This window comes from Spea bombifrons, chromosome 6 (assembly GCF_027358695.1).
Source record: "Spea bombifrons isolate aSpeBom1 chromosome 6, aSpeBom1.2.pri, whole genome shotgun sequence".
In the NCBI taxonomy this organism is placed as follows: Eukaryota; Metazoa; Chordata; class Amphibia; order Anura; family Pelobatidae; genus Spea; species Spea bombifrons.
In genome coordinates this window covers 32422630-32447590 of record NC_071092.1, presented here as the reverse complement: position 1 = coordinate 32447590, position 24961 = coordinate 32422630, and the positions used below count along the sequence as shown (strand labels likewise).

Sequence of the window (24961 nt, the reverse complement as noted above, 5' to 3'; positions counted from 1 at the left end):
TGCGGCACAATCAGACTACCGGCCCCTCTCATTGACCCCCGGAGATAGTGGCCACTCTGGGCTACGCGCCGTTGGACCACACGAGCCCTGCACCCGGAAATAGCGCCGAGTGTGCAGACGGTGATAGCCCACAGTATCTCCGAGGTGACACCGCAGAGAGCTCTTCCGCATCTCTAACTCTGACAGCGGGTTAAACACCACAGGGAGGGACGGCCGAGGATTGTGCTCTCAGCGAATTTCTATTCATTATGAAGGGCCAACACAACACTGGCCCCTTACGAAAATTTACTACATGGTTCCAGGTTCCTACCCCCCCAGAGTATTATTGAAAACACTCCGACTTTTACACACATAATAATCTTGATAAGAAGCTGATCCTAATAGCAAACAATGCCTTGCCCAGGCAGCCTGGTCACTATAGCCAGCAATATCCGCACACCACTGTGCAAGTCACTGATTTTAAGGTGTTCCTGGAGGAGAGGCTGCAATCCTGGGATATGGATGGATAGCTCAGAGTCTCAGGGTGTCAGTTCAAAAAGCACCCTGATCCTAGATCCCGGGTCTCTGAGGAACGGAAAGTTGCCCAGGAGCAGTCCAAACAGTAGTTAGACCAGAGTACTCATGGTTCCTGAATGAGCTACATCTCCAGAGCCACCCCAACCTGTGCCCCATCGTGAGTCCAACATATCCTCAAAAGGGCACTTGGAAAGGGCACCAGTCAGTCCTAGCGACCATACTCAAAGTTCAGTGAGTATTCCCGTGAGGCCCAGCCGCCAAACAGTTCCAGGAACAGTTCTGGCTGGAACCTGGTCAGGCGAAAGAGCAGGAAGAATGGGGAAACTGGGGAAAACGCTATATTTAAAATAATAAAGGAAACCACAATGCAAATGTATTTGCAGACCTATATCCGTGACATGGAGCATTATCCTGGCATCCGCCAAACCCAGATTCATCAGACTTCCATTCTCCAGAGAACACATTTTCCACATTGACCCAACTCTTGGCTTTCTACATACTGATCTTTGGCTTGTGTGCTGCTGCTTGGCCATGGAAAGCCATTTCATGGAGCTCCTGACACATGGTCCTTGTGCTGATGTTGCAAAGTCAGTATGAAGCTCTGTAGTGAGTGATGTTACGGAGGACAGGCAATTGTTACTCACTACCTGCTTCAGCACTCAGTGGTCCCACTCTGTGAGTGTTCGTGGTCTACCACTTCGTGGCTGAGCTGTTGTTACTCCTAGATACATCCAATTCACAATAATAGCACTAACAACGGACCCAGGCATATCTATCAGGGCAGAACATTCATAAACAGACTTGTGGCATACTATGACAGTGCCACGTGCCAAGTGTCACCGAGCTCTTCAATAAAACCCATTCTACTGCCAGCGTTTTCTATGGAGATGGCTGCCCGTTTTACTTAATTTCATATATGAGTGTGGGAAAGTAGGGGAAATGTTGTAAACAGGTAAAATACTGCAATACAATGTTACTCGTTAAAAATAAGAAAACTTGGCGTGTAGTTATTATTATTGTTGTTATGTAATTTATATAGCGCCAATATATGCCGCAGGACATGACATGAGCGCATCACATAACAAAATGTTAAAAGGGTCCCGCTTAAAAGTGCTCACAGGTTGCTTTAATATGCGTTCTTCTTTAGTGGGCCTTTAGAGGCAGTAAACTTTTCCTTCAAGTTTTTGTTCTCAACAAGTTAATAAGGGTTTTTAAACATTTTGACGTATTTCTAACTTCATTCACTCCTACGTGATGCTGAGGTCGGCACACAAGTTCCTATATTGTACATGTCAATCACATACAATTTTATAAACTCAAAAACAAGAGACTCGGGGAATGTTTTGCTCCACGTTCATCCGCATTTAGTAAAGTTAACTGTGGTATGGTTTGACTCGCTCTTGGATGCATGTGGGGCATAATTATTTCTGTGAACCCCTTTCTCATGTTGAAAGCTTCCATACGTTTTACATTATTTTGTCTTCTTTATTGAGACCTTTTACCTGTGGCCTATTTGTGTCAGTTTACTCCCTGGGAAAAATACATTGTGTTGAGTGTATTTATTGAGGATGCTAATATTTACTTGTTACAAACTAGTCGAACGTATTCCCACAGATGGAGCAGTTACAGTCATCTCATGAAACACTGCATAGGTATTACGTTATTTCTGATTATTATGCATTTATTCCCAGATCACAACACTTTGTATGTTTTAAAGGGGCAGTCATCAGGGTGTAATTTTGTTATGGACCGTAAAGCAAACAGTTGAATTGTCTAGTGCCTCACCAGGGGCTGATTTACAATGGGGCACCTTTTTGCCCTGGGCTCCTAGATGCAAGGGGCAGCTAGGGTAGTTGCAGAATCAGACAGACTCTATTCTGGGGTTATGATCAGTGATAGCAGAGTAAGTTTCTCGCTTCCTGTCATGTGATGAAGGCTACATTAAGAAGCTTTCTGTAGTCACCTATTACATCAGTAGTGGAAGCTGTATGGCTTGTAAGGAAAAAGCAGGGAGCAGAGTTACAGTGTCAAGATCCCCCAGCCAGGAAGCTACAGGAAGAGAGATACTCTGCAAGTAGGAGCTGGGATCTGTGTTAACGCCATTGCGAGTCATTGTGTGTATGTAGTTATATGGGAGAATCTCTGTATGAATACACATGGATGTGCCTATTAAGCATATGTTTGTATATGTGTATGCATGTATATGCATTATGCCTTTATGTGTCTTTCTAAATCAGTGTAGCAATGCAAGGGCAGAAGCACATTCAATGACAATTATAAAGATGTATTCTATACTGCCTTATCTGAAGAATAGTTAGTTATGTATGGACATTCAGTTAGCTAACTTTAATACTGTTTTGGCAGAACAAAAACTTGATTTGCATGATGGCCCCTTGATTTGCATGATGGCTTTGTTTGTAGTTCCCTTTCTGCCCCCCTAAATATGATTCCTGGGTATGATTCTGTCTGGAGCTTTCCAATCTCAGACTGAATTGTGCTCTAACTGCCTCCATGTGAATAAAAAATATGTTTGGAGAAGGGAAATGCAATATTCATGCTGAGTATGAAAATGCACCTGACCATGATCCACCCCTGAGCTTGACATTTTCAGGGATGACGCAGCAAGTTGGAGATGGTGGCATATAACGCCAGTTTAGCTCCACCATCACTCCGGTCGCGTCTGGCAAAACCCTCCCTACCTTTGACTGTGATCCATTCTTACCTGTAAGACTTTTTATCTGTTATATTTTTTTATGGAGTTGAAGCATTTGTAGTATTCTTTGCACAGGGGCATTGGCATACTTTGGAGCTTTCACATACTTTGGCTCACCTTTTCCAGCCACTGTAGCCAGTGCAGGCTGTAATGATATTGCACTCCTCTGTCCAAGTGGAAATTAGTGGAGTTAGAAATAAGAGTGCACAGTCATTTCGGAGTGTGCATATGCATTTTTTTCAGCCTCACATGGCACGAAGACTGACCTTTGTGTAGTTCACGTGTTCAAGGTGACCAGTGATTAGTAAAAAAGGTCGTCACACCTTCAAATAAAGTTTTGACCTTTATTCTGCAAAAGGATGATCTTTGCGGCCACGCATCTCCTGGATTCTTTCCATTTGTTCCCATGGTCCTACATTGGGTATATACAAAAAACTGTCCCTGGTGAAAGACAGTTTAGAGAATTATGCCTGTGGTGGAGCAAATCTTGCTTGCATTTCTCCATTGTTTGACAAGATGACTGAAGACATCAGGATATGACATCATATGTGACTTAGGAAGCTATGTTGAAACTGCTTCTTCTAATGCCCTGTCACTGTCTATTGATGATGTAAGTCACATATGTTTAATGCTATGAATGAAAGTAGTGGGGGGATAAGGGTTAACTTTGTAAATTGTAAACTTTAAAATTTTGACGTATTTCTAACTTTATTCTCTCCTACTCGATGCTGTGGTCGGTACACAAGTTTCTATATTGTACATGTTAATCATGTACAATTTTATAATGCACAGTGGCAACTAAACTCAAAAACAAGAGACACAGGGAAAGCTTTGCTCCACGTTCATTTGCATTTAGTAAAGCTAATTGTGGTAAGGTTTCACTTGCTCTTGGATGCATGTGGGGCATAATTATTTCTGTTAACCCCTTTCTCACGTTGAAAGCTTCCATACGTTTTACATTATTTTGTCTTATTTTTTTATACCTTTTACCTGTGGCCTATTTGTGTCAGTTTACTGTCTGGGACAAATACATTGTGTTGAGTGTATTTATTGAGGATGCTAATATTTACTTGTTACAAACTAGCTGAACTTATTCCCACAGATGGAGCAGTTACAGTCATCTCATGAAACACTGCATAGGTATTACGTTATTTCTGGTTATTATGCATTTATTCCCAGATCACAAGACTAACATTTAGTACATCTTAAAGGGGCAGTCATCAGTTGAGTTGTCGAGAGCTTCAGAGATGATGTGGAATGTCGGAGATGGCATCACATAAGCTGTACAGTCACCTACAGTGCTGGAAAAAATTTATTTGCCCCTTCCTGATTTCTTCTGTTTTTACTTTTTTTGTCACGCAGATAGTTAATCAAACCTATATCACCAATGTGAAAATGTGATTGCCCCCTAATAACTCATAACTGGTTGTGGCACCCAGTATACATAATGACACACTTGAAAGACTTTGGAATATTAGAGGAGATAATGAAACAATGGACAATGTACAATTGTAAGTGAAGTTTCTGAAACGTACGAAGAAAACCCCAGCTGTAAAATGAAATTCTGGACTAGAGCCAACTGATAGAAATTGCAAAATGTGTGAGTAAAACAGGACAGGGAAGAGAGAAAGGAAGGAAGTAGCAAATATTGTCCTATTTTCACAATGTCCTATTAAAACATAGCAGTCTTGCATTGATGCAGGTGCTGAAGACACAAAGTCATTTAAAGTTTAATTGGAATTATGACATAAACGTATCCTTTTATGGAACTTCTTAGGTGCATTTGCTATTCAGCTCTAAAGGCAATGCAAAATCTATTATGTATCTACCATATTTATTCTTTTTGTCATATCTCACTGACCATTCCAAATCAGGAGACACATCTTATAGCATTCATACTAGGCCTATATATTTAAACATTTTTACACTCGGGAATATTAAAATATCATAATGTGAATATGAAAATGTATACCTGTACCCTGTTTATATAAAAGGAGCTCCAGACATGCTGAGCGAATAAGCAAGTTATTTTTATTTAACATATTTTTATTACCAGATATTTTAACGATTTCTTACATTTTTCAATTAAAGAAAAATTATTTTTTTAATTATTGATTAGTATATGTTTTATTATTTTACCTAATACATTGTAGAGTATGATTAACATACATAGAAAGTCATTTGATTGGCACATATTTTCATTCCATATCATAGTTTATGTTACTTTGTAATGAATACTCATCCGCCTAACAAAGCAAGATGAGTAGGGTAACTTTCTGCTACTTCCGTTCATATTCCCATATTTCACTTTTTGAGCTCTGCAAACTGCAGATATGGCTTTCCAGATGGAAGGGGTTCAATTTCCACTTTGTTGACGAACAATTTGTCAGCCTTTTCTGGAGGGAAGCCTTTAGGGACCACAATTCTGTCCCCAGGCTGGGAATAAAGATACAATATGATATGATAGTGAAAAACAATCCCTTGCTTGTAGAAGATGTTGCATATTTTTGGCAAATATTATTGAAGTAATGCTTTACCAGGAGTAACATTACTCAGTAACCATTTGGTTTCATTATAACTTGTCACTGTGATTCTTTTAACATTATTTCTCTTTCCTCTCCTCCTTTCAACCTCTCGCGTTCTCTCACTTCTCACAGAAAAAAACATTTCTGCCGTTTCACATTCGTAATCAGGTGCAATCATATATTTTTCTTAATAGTTAATTTTTGTATGTTATTAAATATATATTAAACACATATGATAGATTTTAAGTAGCTTAAGTACACATAGCTCACTCAAAATGAATGGTTGCATTTCCTAAGTGTCAGCATAAGTTTCGTGTGAACCAGAGAGCTAGAAAACCTTGAGGCATTTCATTTATGAATTACTATGTTATATGGCAGCACACACCCCTAACATTGTAACTGTAACCTTTTATCTTGATATGTGGAATTATATTGGTCAATGAAATGCATTTTAACGCAGTCATAATGTGATGGACAGACAATCTGATCTGTCTTGTTACCTGCCAGTTTGCCTCCGTTGACACACCATACTTGTCTGTGATTTGGAGAGAGTCCATGGCCCGTAGGACCTCAGAGAAATTCCTTCCCGTGGTAGTTGGATAAATAAAAGACAGCTTGAGTTTTTTGTCAGGGCCAACGACAAATAACTACAGGATAAAAAGTACATCAATAAACACGGTACTGTGATATGGATACAAATTAATAATGTTATTGGGGCATTTTAAGGGAATTCTTAAGATCAATTGTAGTAGTAACTAATTCTCTGAATTACTCATGTAGTCTTGCTGAAGGAATGGGCTTGTAAAGGATGTGTGACGTTAGAACTTCATTCACACAGGCAATCTGGAGATACAGTTGGAGATACAGAGGGAGCATTTTTATGAGGAAAAATATGGATGCCTAACCTTTACAGTGACAGACCTGCTGCACATCCTCTAAAGATCTGCCATCAGGTCTGTCTATTCTGAAGGTGGAAGTAAAAGGGGAAAGAGGAGGTCTAGAGTTTCTGGACATCGCTGCCACCGTCCTCCTAGCTTTACATGGGTCTCTGAGTAAAGGTGGTCCTCATACTTTATTAGGACTGGGCATAGTTTTTATAGCCACTTTAACAGGGGCAGGGTAATTTACATATACTGGAAACAGGAAAGGAATAACATAAAACATGTAACACATCTGCACCAGAAAAATCTCCTCACACATGCAACAATGGCGAAAATGAAGGGATTAGGGAGGTTACACTAGACAGTGTAGACTAGACAGTGAATACACATAGAAATCTGAATACACATCTAAATGGAACCTACAAAATATTACAATTTAATCCCAGCATAAGGTTCATGAGCATACAGGTGCATCTGATTTGCGTTAGTTCATTACTTGTAGGTAGGTTGTTAAAATGGTTGCTCTGCAGCCCCTGCAATGCTAAGATCCCCAGGTCTAAACTTGGACTTCAGGTCTGTTGCTCCACATGTAGCCTTTTGTAGTATTGGACTATCTCTGAGGACCTCTGAAATGTATTTATCACTAGGCATACAAGAGAGTTTATGAACATATAACTGGCATATTTCCAATTTATGTTTACCTGATTTACAATATAGCTATACAAAATTCAAAAGCATTAACACGTTTCACAAGCCATTTTAAATCCTAAATAAGTGAAGACATGTTGAAAGTTGCCCTTCAACAAAATTTGCACTACTGAGTTCTGCTGACAAAAGTTTTTTCCGTTATGACTGCTCCCAATGGATGGATTAGGTTCACTCATCCTTCAAAGCCAGACTCAAAAAGGCAGGGGCTTAAACCTACACCAACTCATCCAGTCTTAGCTAATTTGAATTATTTCCGTATTTGAGTAACATGCATGAACTTTGGCCACATTGCTCTTGCTGAATAGGTCTCTAAGCTTGCCAGGTGAATGGGATCAAAAGAGTTTTTCTTAACACTTTCCCTTAATTGTTATGATTAAACAAATACTTAATTGGTTCATGGATAAATAATTAGGTCAAACGGTGAGCAATCATCTATTTTACAAAGGGTTATTTAGTTTAACATCTTCTTGTAAGTATGATGGGACAGAAGGATTGTGGTTATTTAGCCTAATACACAGCAGTAGCTGTCGCTCTACTTAGGACAACTAATTATTGGGTATAGAACAGGGACTTACATGACGAGCTGTGATTGGCAACCCAGTCTTTTTTATAGCTGCTGGCTTTACCATGCCCAAAAGTACTGCAATAGTCCGATCTGAATCCGCAATAATAGGGAAGGGCAATGGAGCTTCTGGATCATAACCACCAAATGCATTGATATCCTGCAAAAGAAAATAATAGCAAAAAGTCAATTTCCATGAATGCCATCATTAACATAGACTAGTTCACTATGCAATAGCTAGACCTAGTGAATCCATGTAGAGAAAAAACCCACAAGGACAAGATTAAATGTAAGCAGAAAAAAGAGCATCATGTATTTATTCAGTGGTTTTATTCCCAGATAAAACCATGACATAACATGGGAAGCTTGCAAACACTGACAATGTCCTGTTATCGCTGACTATTTAATAAAACATGATCCATGCTCTTGGGCTTGCATGGGCTTCTAGTGCCATTGAAATAAAATGTTGCTTACATCTTTAATGTCTTGATTTTTCACTTGATTATTAATTACTTACTGCAACTTTTGAGTACATAGAATAGGTCAATCATTATAAACTATGATATAAAGAAAGATGTAGTGTATGGAAAGGTAATCCTTCAGTGCACAGACAGTTTGCCTATTACTGAAGGAAAAGACTAGGAGGCCACCATAAAGTGTAAAAAGTTTATGTGGGTCACTAGCCCACTGTAAGAGTGTTTTAAATGTAATCCTATAAACAATTCCAAAATGTAGTTATACTAATGAAGGACCTTTGGGTCAAAAGAATATTTCATATATATTATCCTTTGCGCCAAGATATTGGTGAAATATTTTGGAACTTGTACTGTCTGTAAAAGATCACTGTGTTAACACATGTACCTCAATATACTATGGCAATTAAATAAAAACTGCTATTAAAACAAATTGTTTGAACCTTGATCCATTTGAGGTGATTCTCTGTGGTGTCCAGAGACATGGCAACAGGTTTTATGTTCCTCTTTTCAAATTCCGGCATCAGCTTCACCATTAGGGCAAGTTCCGTGGTACATATAGGCGTAAAGTCTCCAGGATGCGAGAAAAGGATACCCCAACTAGGAAAAATAATGTTGTTTCTACTTTTACTATAATGATTTACATCAAGAACTACAGCAGAATGTAACCGTTAGTGATTGAGGTGAGAAAGTAATTAATTATAATTAGTTTGTAAAAGTTACTTTGTTTTTATAATGTAGTAATACAACTGGTGTAAATTGACCACAAAATGCAACATTTTGCATATGTGATATGCATATGTTATGTTTCCCCAGTTCTTCTACTTAGATACTTATTTGCAAACTGTAGTGTGTTTTTACATATTAAAATAAGCAATTTGTATGTATAAACCCTTTTCTGTATATAATGGGAAGGGTATCTAACTAACTTTTCACAAAACCTGTATAGTTATTCCTTCCCTTCTTATCTTTGTCTTGTTGTTAAGTTGATTACCATTTTTGGTTGATTATTAGACGACCCCAATTATAAGACGACTCCCTGATCTTAATGAAAGAAAAAAAAGAAAAGGCCTGAATGTGACATGACAACTGGAAAGAAATCAAAACCACTATTTCTTGCCACTCACTCAAATGCACACTTATCATCTGCCACTCACTCATACACACATTTATATAATTAAAGGGTGTGCAAGAGGGGAGTAAAAATAGGGTTTTTTAAGGGCTGTCTTTTAAAACCTTTTTGCTTAACCCCTTAAGGACCAGGCTGTTTTTTACTTTTTGTACCTGTCACAACCCTGGGTTAATAAGTGCCGTTTTAATAATCAGTGCTTGTGATTTCTTTATATGTGTGATTGTTGTTTGTGCCTTTGTCCTCCCTCATGTGCCGCTCCTGTCCATGTTCCACATGTCCTGCCCACGGACTTTAACCCTTCATATCCCGGACGCCATCGACCATACCAGCCTTTTCACGCTATTAACCCACAGTGTGTCAGTAAGAAAGGATTTTAACAACTCAGTGTTCAACTGAAGAGTCTTTTATTGCATGTGATTACTATGATTGATTTTCACAGTGATCACCAGGCTTGTGCATTCCAATTTGTATGGATTAATACACAAATACATTTTACTTAAATATGGCAATTTTGTTAATTTGTTTGAATGTCCAAAAACAAGGAGGGACCCCCCAATGAAACAAACAAACTAAAGCAGAGATCTCCAAATTTACATTTCAAATGCTTTAATTGCTCTCACACTGTCCCTCCCTTTGACTCTCTCTCAAACTCTCTCACTTTTCTTGTTCTTCTTTCTTTGTCAGCTTCTCCCCAGTATTGCTTTGTTACCCAGGAACTACCTCAAAGGGTGAAGCCTCCGCACACAGCCCCTCCCCATTGGATTAGAGGCTGTCCCCGGGGTGTGTGCTGTGGCTCCACCCTCTGCACCTCTCTTTCTCTGCAAATCACTCTGCAATATTCTGGCCTCTTGGAGTACTTCTGCAAAAGGGTAGAGCCACGGTGTGCACCGTGGGGACGGCCTCTCCCCTATTCCTCCAATCGGGAGAGATGGTGTGCACAAAGGCTCCGCCCTTTTGCAAAAGTACCTGGATAACAGAAACGGTTGAAGAAAGAAGGCAGAAGAACGAGAAGAAGCAAGAGAAGAAACCGAGCTGTGGGAAAGTAGACAGTGGCATGGAAGCAGTCAGCGGAGAAGGTTGAGAGAGAGCATGATAGAAAGTGAATTAGACTATGAGAGAGTGAATGAGAGTGTGAGAGAGAGCATGAGTGACAAGCCGTAGGCTTAGCTGTACCGCAGATCTGAGGTCTGAATAAAAGATGACCTAGATTATAGGACAAGGTTGTTTTTTTCCAGATGATTTTTTTTCTGAAAAACCTTGTCTTATAATTGAGCTAATACGCTATTTTGTGATTGAATCAAGCAGTCTTTCTAAAGATGAGGAGAAGGGAGAGACTTTCAGGTCCATTTTCTTTATCAATCTAAATTTACTTTGCAACATTAAAAAACATACATTTTACCACGTATATCTTCACTTATTCATACAGTTATTATATTTGGTAAAATAACTTCAACTAATAATAAATTATTTATATAATAATAAATATAAACATTTACTGGAAAACAGATCAATACAAAATAAGTTATGCTAAAAGAAGGGGTGATTCCACTTTAATATATATATATATATATATATATATATATATATATATATATATAAATATATGCCAAAGAGATGAACACTCTTATAGTACAATGATGGATACCATTACTTACGAAGTTCCAAGGTAAGCATGAAAAGAGATATCACCGCTTGTGGTTTTTGCCTTAAAGTCAGGAAAAGTATCATCAAGCAATATGGAACTCATCTTGAAGACTCCTATGACTTTCACGCATATAAGATGTTGTTAAAAGGGCTTGCAAGCACAGGTTAGCAGCAGTTTATATTAAATACTAGGCGCAAAGGGTGGAGTTATCACTGGATTGGAATTGGATCATGTCATGCCACGGGCATTGATGTGGATTTCACAACAATAGGGGACTGCTTGACAAACCTCTGCCATGCTGTGACCCAGTGTTAAACTGGAATTAGAGTCATATAAGTAACATATAATTAAAAGCATTTGTCAGTCCAATGTTATAATTACATTAAAGGGTGTTAAAGGAACACCCATTCCATGAATATATTCATCAAGGGAGGGTTAGTATTCATGGTCCTCTGACAAAATATTAAATGCTAATGATAACACAGAGTTATCTCCTTACCTAAATATTTTCTGCTCACCTATATAAAATGTCATACTGAGGGTCTCTGTATGCATGTTAAAGGCATACTTATTGAAACTGCTGAAAGAGTGGGGTTTCACTTATTAATATCGCTTTCTTATTTAATAAGTGCCTATCAAAAAATACATGACATAACTGTTCCTTTAAAACCATTTTGAATAAATCAGTACAGGGCCTCTCAAAAGCTTTTATTAAATTGAGTCAGCAGATATCTAGCTGCTAAACTATATACCACTAAAGGCTGGAATGTGAGAGCCTCGGAAATGTAAGTGATTTGGAAAGAAAAGGTTGATTTCATTTATGAAAAGGGTAGGATGGCAGTACAAGGGGCAGATACTCAGAAACAGTCCTCAAAGTGTGTGGATACCTTGGTGTCTATGGGACAGACAGATGGGCAAGAGCTGATGAAGTGCTTTAGAGTTGGTGGCTCTTGGTCTCTCTGGGGAGGAGGACTTTTTTCCTATTTTGTTGCATTACAACCTGGAATAAAAATGGATTTTTATTTGGATTTCATGTAATAGACATAAAATAGACCAAAATGGTGAAGTGAAATGAAGAAAATAACTTCAAAAAAGTTTAAAAAATTAAAAAGTGGTGCTAGCATATGTATTCACCCCCTTTTCTTGTTTGTTTCACAGTACAAAATATGTTGCATCTTCAAAGTGGTAGGCAGCAAATCCATTTTAATTTCAGGTTGTAATGCAACAAAATAGGAAAAGTGCCAAGAGGGTGCCAAGGCACTGTAAAGCTTGGTTAAAAGTTGGTCATGCAACAGGACAAAGATCCCAAACACACCAACAAATCTACAACAGAATGGCTGAATAAAAAATAATGAAGGTGTTGCAATGGCCCAGTCAAAGTCCAGACCTCAACCCGATTGAAATGCTGTGGCAGGACGTTAAGAGAGCTGTGTATAAACAAATGCCTGCAAACCTCAATGAACTGAAGCAACATTGTAAAGAAGACCCCTTTACTACTATGATTTGTACAGAAATCTGTTTTCGTACAGAAAATCATTCTTTCAAGTTATTGCTGCTAAAGGTGTTTCTACGAGCTATTGCATCATGGTGTACTTAATTTTTCACATGTCTTCCCCATTTTGGCTTTATTTTTGTTGAATACATCTAGACACGGTGTAATATGTCATGTGTTGTTCTTTATCTGAGGTTGTATTTACCTAATTTTTAGACCCGTTAAGGAACAGATGATTTTTATTATGTTCTGAAATCTAAAACCATAGAATTCAAAGAGGGTGTACTGTCTTTTTTATATGACTGTATATATATATATATATATATATATATATATATATATATATACTAATTCTGTAATCAATTGTCATTATGGCAGGTGTTTACACAAGTTGTGCAACACAATTATCAATTAGGGCATCTCTGAATTTTAATAGATGATTTAATGACATCAACTGGTTATTCTTTTCTTTGAGTCTTTCATACTGTGCCAGCATTAGCAGTGCCAAGTAACAGAATGAAGCAATACTGCATTGTGCTGATGGTCACACAGTCTGAACTACATAATTCATGAAGCTGGCAAATGCATTTCCATTACTCAGAGGTATGGACAGTGTGAGTCACTGACCTATTTAACAGACGTAGGAGGGCACTTTATTTAATAACTGTTATATTTTTTTTTCCACATTAATATTTTCAGATGAATGTTTTCCATTCAAAATATTTTCTGAAATGAGTTTTAAAGAGAAATGAAACCCAAGAGATAATTTAATCAAACTTGCAGCCAAATCCCCTTTCCAAGTTTCGAGAAGTTTTTCAAATGACCAAGAATAACATTTTTGAGTACCGTGTTTTTTGGAGTCGTCTATTGACTGAGATTTACATTACATTGATTTTTTATTAAATCTTTATACCCTCATTGCAGAATTTTGTTTTTGTATATATATATATTGTTTCTTTCTTTTTGTTTGTGTAAGCATTCTTTCTGTATTTTTATTTGCATTTATGATCAAATATTATTTTATTTAAAAGTAAACTCTGCCCAAATGTTTTCTTAGTACTTGACTAATTTTGACTAAAAAAGAAGCACCGTACGCTGACACATAAACTCACAATAACATCATATGCCGAACTCACAAACACATACACTCATACTAACACTGTGCACAACATAGTGTAACACACACACATGCTAACAATCGCAAACATTAACACCTTAGATAAACACACATGTATGCTAACACTATATACTCATGCACAAGCATACACCAACATACACTCTAACTAGATACGGATATACACACATGCTAATGCCATACAGTACCACATACAAAACCATACACTTAAACGCACATACTAACACCACACTCTTATTTACACGCACACACTATCCAACAACATACACTAACACACATACCCACTAACTCTAGTATACATACTTACACATATAAACATACACTGCTTCCTCTCTACTCAGTGGCGCAACAAGAAATGCTGGGGCCTCCTGCAAGACAAGCTAACATACTTACACACACACACACAAACTAACATATGTACTTACACACACAGTAACATACTAACATACATCAACATATTCTGTACAGCCCTGTACAGAGCTGTAGAATTGGAATTGGTTAAATACACACAGACAATATATTTATTGTATATATAACAATATATGATAGAATTTAAGTAAGTACTTACTTTGCTGCTAACAGTTAAATATTCATAAAAAACTAACAAACTACCAATAATGGTAGAGATACGTGCACTGTATATATATAAACACCAAAACCTATTGCAAGGAGAGCACGTAAGGAAAAAAGGTATATACAAAGTAAATCTTTATTAAACAATATGATTTAAATACATATAAAAAATATATATAATAAAAAAGCATCTCGGCACCAAGACACATATAGGAAGGTACATATGAAAGAGGGTACAGGACTACAGGAACTAGGATGGAAACACATATGTATATGAAGGCACAAATAGGAAACACAAGGATGACCACAGTGATAAAGTAAAAAGGAACAAATGAAATAGCATACAGCAATGGTACATCGGTGCTCAAATGTTACTAACCAAACCTAGAAACAAGGCTGAAAACAGCAAAAAGCCTGGTGATGAATGGTGCCAAGTCCAAACGTACCAACCCCAACGTACGTTTCGCTGCTTCGTCAGGGGGCGTTAAATATGCAGAGTATGTCATATAGATGTAACATTACTATCCTACCGTTTATCTTTATAGGACAGATAAATAGGGTGCAGAAGTAATGATATTCAGGATGGAAAGCGGTGCGTTTTTATCGCTCCTGTGCTGTCTGTGCAGACTGAACCAGATGAAATCAAGCACTTCCCGTAGCGCGGTCCGTCAACGCAAGCTGAAATTAGTTACACCCTATTCTGCTCATTTTGCTAGTGCAGCAGACGTGACCCCCATTTCCTGTTACCATCTCTCGCATCTACACAGCCTACAAGGAGTCTACTTTGGCTTAAGTTTATGTAAGGAGGTAGAAAGACTGTCCACATCAGCTTCCTTGTTGGCATTTTTGGCTGGACTACTACCACCACATTTTGTTTTGTACTCTCTTAATCTGTTTTAAGAGGAAGCGTTGGCTTTCCGAAATATGGTTGTGATATTTTGTCCCCCATTTCTGCTTTTCTTTATCTTCTACCTGTCTGTTCGTTTTCCCATTATTTATTTATTTAACTACAAAATGGTTTTCTTTATTTCTGTGAGCATATATAAAGTATGCTGTCAAAAGCAGGACTAAATTCATAATCGATACCAAAAATGTTAAAAATACATGTGTTCTCCCAATCAGCGGGAGAGGACAACACTGGAGGCTCCACCATTTTGGTGAAAGTTCACACAAGGTTATCTTAAATGCGAAGTTTTTTTTTGCTGCATTCTGGTTTCCTGTAGATATACACTATATGGACACATTTATTGGGACATGTGACTGAAGATTATAGGAGCAAAATTGCGGAGCTTCCAATGACGTTCTTTGCCCTGATCCTCCAATCAGGTAATGAGGACGTCACCGGAAGCCCCCATTTTAAAGGCATGGAAGCGGAGCTGGGAGACGTGGAAGTGTAAGTGGTTTTGGATGAAAATTCAGAGCTTTTTGCTTAGCGTTTATCCGTTTCGGGGGTTTGGCCGTCTATTTTGTAAGAATTGACAAAAATTTCTAGTTCCACTTCTTGTCTTGTCTACATATGCCTGCCTCAGGAAAACACTGTTTGCGGGAGCTACTTCCTGCCCACATCCCACAAAGGGGGCTCCAGGTAGCCAGAGTGAAAGTGAAAATGGGGTTCCTCTTTGTTTTTGGACATACGAACCCGAATGCACAAGTCTAAGTTACACTAAATAAATACCACATGCATTTCTAGCAATTTGAAACAAAGGGAATATTCTTCTGTAAATGAACCAACACATTTAAAAAATATAATCAAACAAAAGATAAACAAAACCACATTGTAACAAACAAACTTGTGTGCTATAAACATTACACACATGCACATTTTGACACAACTGTGTCTTCAGCTATTTTTGGCAGCTTTTAATGTATTAAATCTCTTTAGAAACAGAAATTGATATATTACTATTATTGTATTATTATTATAATACAACTTTATAATTAAAAAGTTACTGGCAGGGAACACACATTCAAACGCCAGCAAACCTTTACGTTTACCAATGTCCGTTTGTTTATGTGCTTAATAAAGTTTTGTTCGAAGGAGAAAAAAAAGTACTCTTTATTTATGTTTGCTGTGCCCTCCCGCTCCTTTATTTGTACTCGATTTCCTGTACTCGGTTAAATTGTGTGTTTCACGGTTTACATTTCGGACTGATGTCGGTGTGTACATCCTTGGTCACCGCTGCACTCATGCTTATTGTTTAGTCTGCGGTAATGGCGACGTATGTGAGCGAACTGGAAGCAGCTAAGAAGAGTCTGAGCGAAGCTTTGGGGGAAAACGTAAAGCAGTGAGTTGGGTTGTTTATATAGATAAAGGGAGGCCTGCACATCCCCGGCCTTGACTAGTTTGGTAGCCCAGGGAGACTGTGGCTCGGTCTCTCAGTGTAGTATGTGCAATTTTTACTTCACTGACGGAAATATAACAATAATAATAATAATTTTAGTAATAAATACATAGCAAATATTAAATGTTTTTAAAGCAAGTATGTAAAGCTGCTTGTGGATTCAATTATTGTCAGTGCTGCTTAATTTAGTGTCTTCTAGTAAAATGATATATCTTGTAATGAAACCCAACATATCTTTTATCCACATTAGTGCTTATTTCTATTAAAATGATCCTTATGATGATATACACTTTATGTCTGAATTTTACAACATGACAGGAGGCGAATAGTCATTATTAAAATTAAGATTATAAGTACACTAACGCTAACATAATCTTCAATTGGCTTGTTTGAGGGCAATTAGAAAAATAATGACCCATTATTTCACAATACCAAAAGGTATCATTTAATATCATTTTCTGAAATCCAAATTCACAATAATCCTGCTGACCTCATCAGCACCTTGCTGTCTAGTGAATGAACCTCCCCATTGATGCTTGTGTAAATGATTTTGTTTGGTATTCAGTGTATGGGAATGTTTTTATTATTATTATAAATACATTAAAAAGAAAGATGCCTACCACGTGATTGATATAGGCATAATTAACAAAGATAAAAAGCATCGTACAGTTTTAGCTATTAGAAAGAAAAAAGAGAACAATGGGAAACCGATAAAATACCTAATGGTATACACAATTTTTCCATAGATTCAAGTGTTCTGCTTAACATTTTGTTTTCCAGATATTGGGCAAACCTGAAGCTCTGGTTTAAGCAGAAAATCAGCAAAGAGGAGTTTGATATAGAAGCCAGACGGCTCCTCACTCAAGAGAATGGTATGAAAGACGGAAGCTTTGTCAAAATCTTAATAGCATAAAACAAAAACAAAAATCTGTACTACTACACTATTCCACATTTATCCGTAATGGGCCCCACTCCCACATAAAGAATTGTGATGTCGGGTGAGCACTGCTTCTCCAGGTCAAGACCTGAATCTTCTGTGTCACGGGAGCGGGGTCTGGACGCACCCAGCTCCCCGCCCTTTTTTTCCTTTAAATGGGGGTGTCTCCCACCGATGTCGGAGGGGCCGCCCGGCAACGTCAGCGGGGCTGGCCTGGCCAGGTCCCGCAAGGGAAGGCTGCGGGTAGCCGGAGCCCAGAAGTTCCCAGGTATGGTAGTTAGTCTATCTTAGTAACATTTCCCTGATTGAATTTGGCCCATTTATTCACTATAATAGCAATATGTTAATAGGGCTGTGGAGTATTACCCCTTTTTAAGCTAGAAGTTAAAACATCTTAAAATATAAACGTTTCTCCAGCGTGGTGTTTTATTGAGCTCAGAGTAGATCAGGTGTGTTAATAGCCATTATATTAAAGATACCTATGAGGCTGTTGAGATTTATTGCTTTAGTAATGAAGACTGTCTTTTGTCTACAGTACATTCCCACAATGACTTCCTGTTGGCTATTCTCACACGCTGCCAGATCCTTATTTCTTCTCCAGGTTTGTATAACTATCAAATTTCTTGTATTAAAAAGGCTGTTATATGTATCACTCACACTTTCTTTTCCACATTTAGAGGGTGCTGGCTCCTTAAATTCTGTAATAAAGCCTGGAAAACCAAAAGGCAAGAAAAAAATATCATCTGCTCGTCAAAAATTTGATGTAAGTTCTTTTATATAAATATTTAGAATATTTTCTGTTAAAACGTTGATTATTTTTTTCTAGCAATGGGGAAGAAACCAATGTGCATTAGTGGAGAACCCATTTGCAGGGATGGTCCAGAGCTCCAGCTGGCCTTCGAGCCAAGGAGGGAAGGAAGGGGTCGCATATGCCTTTGGCAAATATGACCCCAAAAGAATGAAGACTAGGGGGTCTGGTGTCCTAAATTAGTTATTGCTTCAACAATTCCCCTTGACAAGCTTGTTTGAGTCAATTTTTGGGACGTGCCAATGTGTCCATGGATTCCTTATTAATTGGAGTGAGAAAATGAAACTTCTGTCTTATTTAACTGCCTGCCTCAACTAATATCAGAAAGTGTAAGTAGGACAAATACTTCCTACATATGCCAAGGATCACTCCTGTTAAAAGGAGCTGCTGAGCACCTATTGAAAGCAGTGGGAGTAACAGCTGCCAATTGTATGTGAACATCAGTGTTTAGATAGCATGTGATTGGCTGTTTCTACTCTGATTCAAGGGATGCTTTGCTCCCATTGTCTAGAAGGGGAGTGCTACTACTATGCATGTGCAAGAAGTGTAAATGCTCCCTGCCTTCAGTATAGGCAGCTGGGGAATGGTTAAACGAGACGGATGTCCCATTTTCTAACGCAGTATGGTAAACCCATCAATTTGCATGCATTAAAATGCATCACATTCCATGCAGGATGGACTCCATGAACATTTAACATGAAAATAAGGTTGGAGTAGATTATTAGGGTTGTTTGGAAAACTTTCAGTAAATATTTTATTTAAAATTGTTGCAGCAATTTTCGGAAACTTTGTTAACGGTGTGGGGGACATTATTAGCGAGGTATTGGATTTCTTGCCATGCCCATCCAAAATCATTTTTAATACAGCAAATATCAAAATGAAACACACAATAAGCTAGTAATGTATGTCTGTCTAGGCTGCTGACAATAAAAAGCAAATGGTAAAAAATGAATTTTAAAATAAACACCTATTTGCCCTTAAAACATATTGTTATAAAGACATGTGTGCATGGGGATCTCCATTTTTGCTGTTTGTCTCCATTCTAGCATCGCTTCCAGCCACAGAACCCCCTAGCAGGAGCACCGCAGTTTGTCATCCGGGATCCTCAGGAGGAAGATGAATTGAAGTTGTGTTCGCATACTATGACTTTGCCTACGCGAGGACAGCTAGAGGGGAGGATGATTGTCACAGCTTACGAACATGAGCTAGACAATGTAACAGAGGAAGCTGTATCTATTGTTATCTATGCGTTGGAGGTTTGTACACCGTGTTAAAGTATCTTATAAAGTCTGGAAGCTTGCTCATTCTAAAAATGCCTTATTTATTAAGAGAAGGTGTGTTTTATTTTTTAATAGACAGAAGTAAAACCTTAAACCTATCATAAGGAAACTTTTTCAATTGAACACATAATATGTAAGTCAATATGTGTCCCCCCATAACATCCATATGTAAGTATTTGTTACCATGTGTTCTTGTAGAAACACTTGAAAGATATATTGACTTCAGTGGTGTCTCGGAGGCAGGCCTATCGCTTGAAAGATGGCCACTTCAAGTATGCCTTTGGATGCAATGTCAACCCACAGCCTTATCTCAGGAACAGTGTTGCAGCATATAATCAGCTAATTGAATGGTGAGTAAGAATTAACACCACTATTAATGGAATTTTTTATGTTTTTTTGTCTTAAACTGTCGTTGCACACAACACCAATTGAATGCTAAAGCAAACTGTTGGGAGATTCTTTGATCAATTGCCATTTACAGTTCAGTAAAATGAGCACCTTTGTGGAAGTTGTTAATTTTTGGAACCAGCACAACTATGAATTGAATAGCCTTGCCATGTAGTGTTGTGCACAATACTGTTTAGATGAAACTGCAAGACAAAGCATAATTGTTCAAAAACATAATGTTTCCTAAGATGGGAAAAATCTAGAGAGGAATACCATAGAGTTCTAGTATTCTTTGTTGTTGGATTATCTTACTGCTGTGCAATTTGTTGCTAAACCTTGCCATGTACATTATACTAAAGTGGTTTCGCCAGTATATTCTGCATGTCTCTCCTAGCCCACTGACGTCGTCTATCCCACCTGGAAACATGAACCCTGCAACCCAAGTGCACCCTGATGAAGCTGAGCAACAAGCCGCCCTCTTACTAGCATGTTCAGGGGACAGCATGCCAGCCAGCCTTCCTCCAGTAAATATGTATGACCTACTAGAAGCTTTACAGGTAAGAAAGAAAAAAGGAATTGCAATGTACAGACTAATACTCCTACAATAAAAGTAATAGAATAGAAGCAAACTACAGAGTAAACTCATGTATTGTATCAATCCCTGATAATATATTTGCATTCATTCATCACAAATGCAAAGCTAATACATTCAATTCTGGCAGTATGTGACTACCAGCAATTGCAAACTTACTTAATACACTAATTTGTTTGGTTAAGCTGTAGCATATCAACCATTTACTGTCTCCTGATGTAGTTGAGGGGGGACCCCCACAGACATTTATTTTCCTTTTGTTTCATTCAGCACTAAACACAATGCTGGTACTAGTTCTTCATCGTCCTTTGGACTGTTATCCTGGCCCAGTCTACTATATAAACACAACATTCTGTTCTTTACTTTATTGTGGTGCTGACGAATGAAGGTCTCTGGGGAAAGGATTTTTTTATTAGAATAAGCATGACTTCATTTGCATTGTTGTAAAGAATCTGCTTAGTGTGGCGTTTAAGTTTGGATTGTAAACCGAATAGGACTGTACAATGGTGACCTGCAAGTCTGCCACCTTATATGATAATGTGTTTATATATTTTCATGTTTTCCATTTAACAGTACAAGTTCATTTTCATTTTGCAGATTCACAGAGAAGTCATTCCTTCCCATACCGTTTACGCATTGAACATGGAACGGGTCCTTATGAAGCTCTGGCACCCAAATACAGAAGAGTTGCAGCAAGATGAAATACATCGCCAAAGGCTGTCTGCAAAAGATGGGATCCTTTTGTATTGATTCTTTACTTGTGAGCTACGCTTTGATGAATGAACTGATATTGTCCTATTTTCCAAGGATTTATTGTATTGTTCTCAGAATCTTGTCATGATGGTGTGGACGTGATTCTAAACCTGTACGTATGGCATACAGAATTTTTTTGTTTTGTTTTTTTTTTGTAAAATAACTATATGTAAGCTGTCAATTAAACTGCAGTTCTCCCTAGTCCTGTCACTGCTCTCTTTTCACAGTTAAAACATGATGTGAGCTAATTGTAAACGACGGAAAAATATTGAAGCTTTATTTTGAGGTGATAAACTACACATCTGAAGATACCAGGTTTTTTTTAAAATCTTGCAGATATTTTGGTTTTCTGCTTCACATAAGCTGTGAATTTTAATTAAAAGAAAACTGGTTGAAAAGACCACAAGCAGCTATCAGCTTTATTGAAATATATCCTGAAGAACTGCATTCAACTGCCTATAGTGTTTAATAAGTAATACCTTCTGACACTTTTCTACAAAACGTACTAAAATCACAAATCTTGATGCTGGGACTATTGTCAGCTGTCATTTTTGCTTGTATCCTATGCAACCGAATGAAAAGCAAAACATGGAATTTAAGGGATACTCCAGCCATCATATGCACTTTAATGCATATGATAGCTGTTTGGTTCCCCTTGCAAACGCATGAGAGATTCTGCAGGATGCCCATTATGCGTTTTTCTTTCCCTGCCACACAAGTCCTTGATTTATAGGAGATGTGTTCATCCAGACACAGATCCTTTTGGTGTGCCAGTGTCATATACTCTCTGCCAGTCAGCTCCAGCTCTGGATCAACAAGAGTTCCTTAGGGAGGTCTAACAAGACCACCCGTGCAGAATGTGTTCCTAAAGGTAAGTAGCTTTTTTTTTTTTTTTTTACTGGTTTAATATTAAACCACTAACAGATAATTTTAATATGCATTTTTGTTGAGATTTGTAGTGAGATACAAACCTTTGTGTTTTTAATGTTTGAAAAGTCCCATGCTAAATTATTTCCACATTTTTCTTCTTCCTTGTTTAATTTACTCCCGATGACCACATGATGGCACTGTACTCAACATACAACTAAAGTGCTAAATGTGCAGTAGTCAATGAGAACATTCAATTGGCTTAAAAGTTAGAATTTTCTTTCAAAATTACCCTTAATAAATACAGCCCTTTTGAAACATTCTCATCTGTGACCCCCAGTCTTCTTTCCTTACCAGATATATGAAGGGAATCATCCTGAGGAGTCTCAGGGGATGATGCCTATTATGAATATGTCTGCACCAGCTAAAGAGGAACTATCTCTATCACAGAGTTTGGTGAAATTCCCTAAAGGTTGTACTTTCTTTGTATTTCAGATTAGTATATATTTGACATATTTAGTTAAAAAGTAAGAGACTTTTTTCCCCCTCAAGGTAAATAAGATGTCAAAAATTTACAAAACTAGCATTGTCTAATTAATTTCCTGTCCTTATTAAAAAAAAATGAACCTGATCAGGAAGAGGAGATTTTGTACGCTGCAAAAATGTAAATTCCCTTTTAAAATTTTGATTTGAAAAGTTTGAGTCTCACTGGCCGCTGCCTGACTGCATCGCAGCGCACAGTAAATGCATGCAGGGACTTTTTTGCCGCAATGTTCACGTTTGGCCTATTCCAGGAATCAATTTCCCTTTTCATTAAGGCAAAATATAATATTTACAAATCTCATCCTCCACTAGTTAATGTTAGATCCTGCTGTCTTAAGTGATCTGTTAAATTACAAGAAAAATACACATGTATTATTAAACAAAGAAATTGTTTGTGTGCAAAAATGTCAAACCTATTAACTTGTCCTGCTGTACAGACAGCTGCGTTGTATGTGTCCAAACATTGTTTTGGTGTAGACGACATAAGAGTGGTGTTTGGTGTGCTTATAAACTGATGTCAAAAATCCCATGTGGGAAATGTACTAACTTTTGTAATTCTAGACAGGACCCTTGTCTCTGTTACAATGTTTAAAATCTGTGCAAGTCCCTTTAGGTGTCTAGTGACAGTATGGAAGGTTCCATAATACAATCTTCAAAGAAACATATAGCATACGTTGCACTTGTTAGTCATTCTGATGACAGTAAGACTCTTTACCAAATTTCCCAACAGCTAGCTAGCACAAAGTAGGATTTACTTTATAATATTACACAGGAAAAAAAGATTTAAAGAGCATTAAACCGAAAACTATTGCTGGTAATGTGTGAAAAAACGGCAGTATGAGCAAATAATTACAAGAAATTAAGAGCACATTATATTTATAACAGTCATCTTGTGATAAAGGATTAAAGTCGATGCTCAGCTTTAACATTAGTGGCACCCTCATGTTAAGCAAATAAACCTAAACATATTATGAACATGTAGTTTTGAAGCTTTTGAATCTATTTCTATAGCAGCAATCCATCAGTGTGCAAAAGTTTTAGGCATGTGTCAAAAAAAGTTGTTCATTATTGTGTTTCAACCTACATATTAAATTGATGATCATTAGTACCTGTCTAGTATAATTGTTTAATACATCTAACTATATGCCTACAAATCTGACTTTGTGTAAGTTCACCAAGAAGAATGAATGCTGTTTTGAATGAAAAGAGTGGTCACAAAAGAAACTATTTGTATTATACAGTAATGAAACAAATAAAAAAATAAATACACACAAAAAAAACAGGGATTAACATTCTCCCTCACTAATACCAACACTTGTCAACCTGGGTCGTAGTTGATCCCTTTGGAAGGCCGCCAATCATGTCATCAGCCAAGATTACTTGTTCTGAAAACCATTGTATGTTGAAATGTTCTATGAATCTTGACCTGTAATGGCCTGTCAAGTTATCTAATCCTTGCATGTCTGTGCGCATCTCTTTTTTGTGTGGTGTCCAAGAAAATCAGTGTAAAATACCTGGTGTAGTTTGGTATTAAATAATGAAAACGAGGGAGGGTTAGGTAAGATCCAATAAAGGAGAATGTTTTTTCTAGCGATTGCTGTGAGCAAATATAATACCTTTGGGTTACCAATGTCAGAGGAGTTGGCATTCAAACAACCATTGTCTCAGGCGTTGGTGATATCTTAACAGTATTACTGGTTCTAGCTAATTCTATGACCTGTCCTCAGAATTTCCACACCACTGGACAAAGCCAGAAGCAGTACAACAATCCTGCTTCAGTTGTGTGACATTTGGGGCAAGAGGAAGAGTTCCTGGAATGCATATGATACAAATGTCAAGGGGGGAAATATGCCCTGTAAAGGATTTTAAAATACGTGTCTTGCTAAGTGGCATACGCAGTCCGTCCGTGTGTGTGTGTGTGCGCGCGCGGTGTGCTTAAGCAAAACATCTAGATACAGTGTAGGGATATCCATTTGCCATTGTCTTACTCGGATGAGAGGGCGTTAATTGAGTGGCGAAGAACTGACTTGCCTAAAAAGACAGCATCAATATGATTCCCCCAGTCCCCAGGAGATAGCATCTGAAGGATATTTACAA

At 37.7% G+C, this 24961-nt stretch overlaps 2 protein-coding genes across 2 annotated transcripts; one reads left to right on the top strand and one right to left on the bottom strand.

Moving 5' to 3' along the window:
• Positions 1 to 5294: 5294 nt before the first annotated feature.
• On the bottom strand, positions 5295 to 9402 carry LOC128500576 (peroxiredoxin-6-like). The gene is made up of 4 exons (XM_053469756.1): positions 8822 to 9402; positions 7919 to 8065; positions 6255 to 6401; positions 5295 to 5665 (listed from the first exon to the last, which is right to left on the bottom strand). Exons 1-4 carry the CDS (start codon positions 8912 to 8914, stop codon positions 5534 to 5536), a joined length of 519 nt encoding a protein of 172 aa, XP_053325731.1. The 5' UTR covers positions 8915 to 9402; the 3' UTR covers positions 5295 to 5533.
• Positions 9403 to 16428: 7026 nt separating this feature from the next.
• On the top strand, positions 16429 to 21655 carry TADA1 (transcriptional adaptor 1). Its single transcript, XM_053469639.1, has 8 exons — positions 16429 to 16640; positions 17478 to 17569; positions 18170 to 18235; positions 18312 to 18397; positions 19489 to 19698; positions 19921 to 20072; positions 20504 to 20666; positions 21299 to 21655. Exons 1-8 carry the CDS (start codon positions 16567 to 16569, stop codon positions 21449 to 21451), a joined length of 996 nt encoding a protein of 331 aa, XP_053325614.1. The 5' UTR covers positions 16429 to 16566; the 3' UTR covers positions 21452 to 21655.
• Positions 21656 to 24961: the final 3306 nt, after the last annotated feature.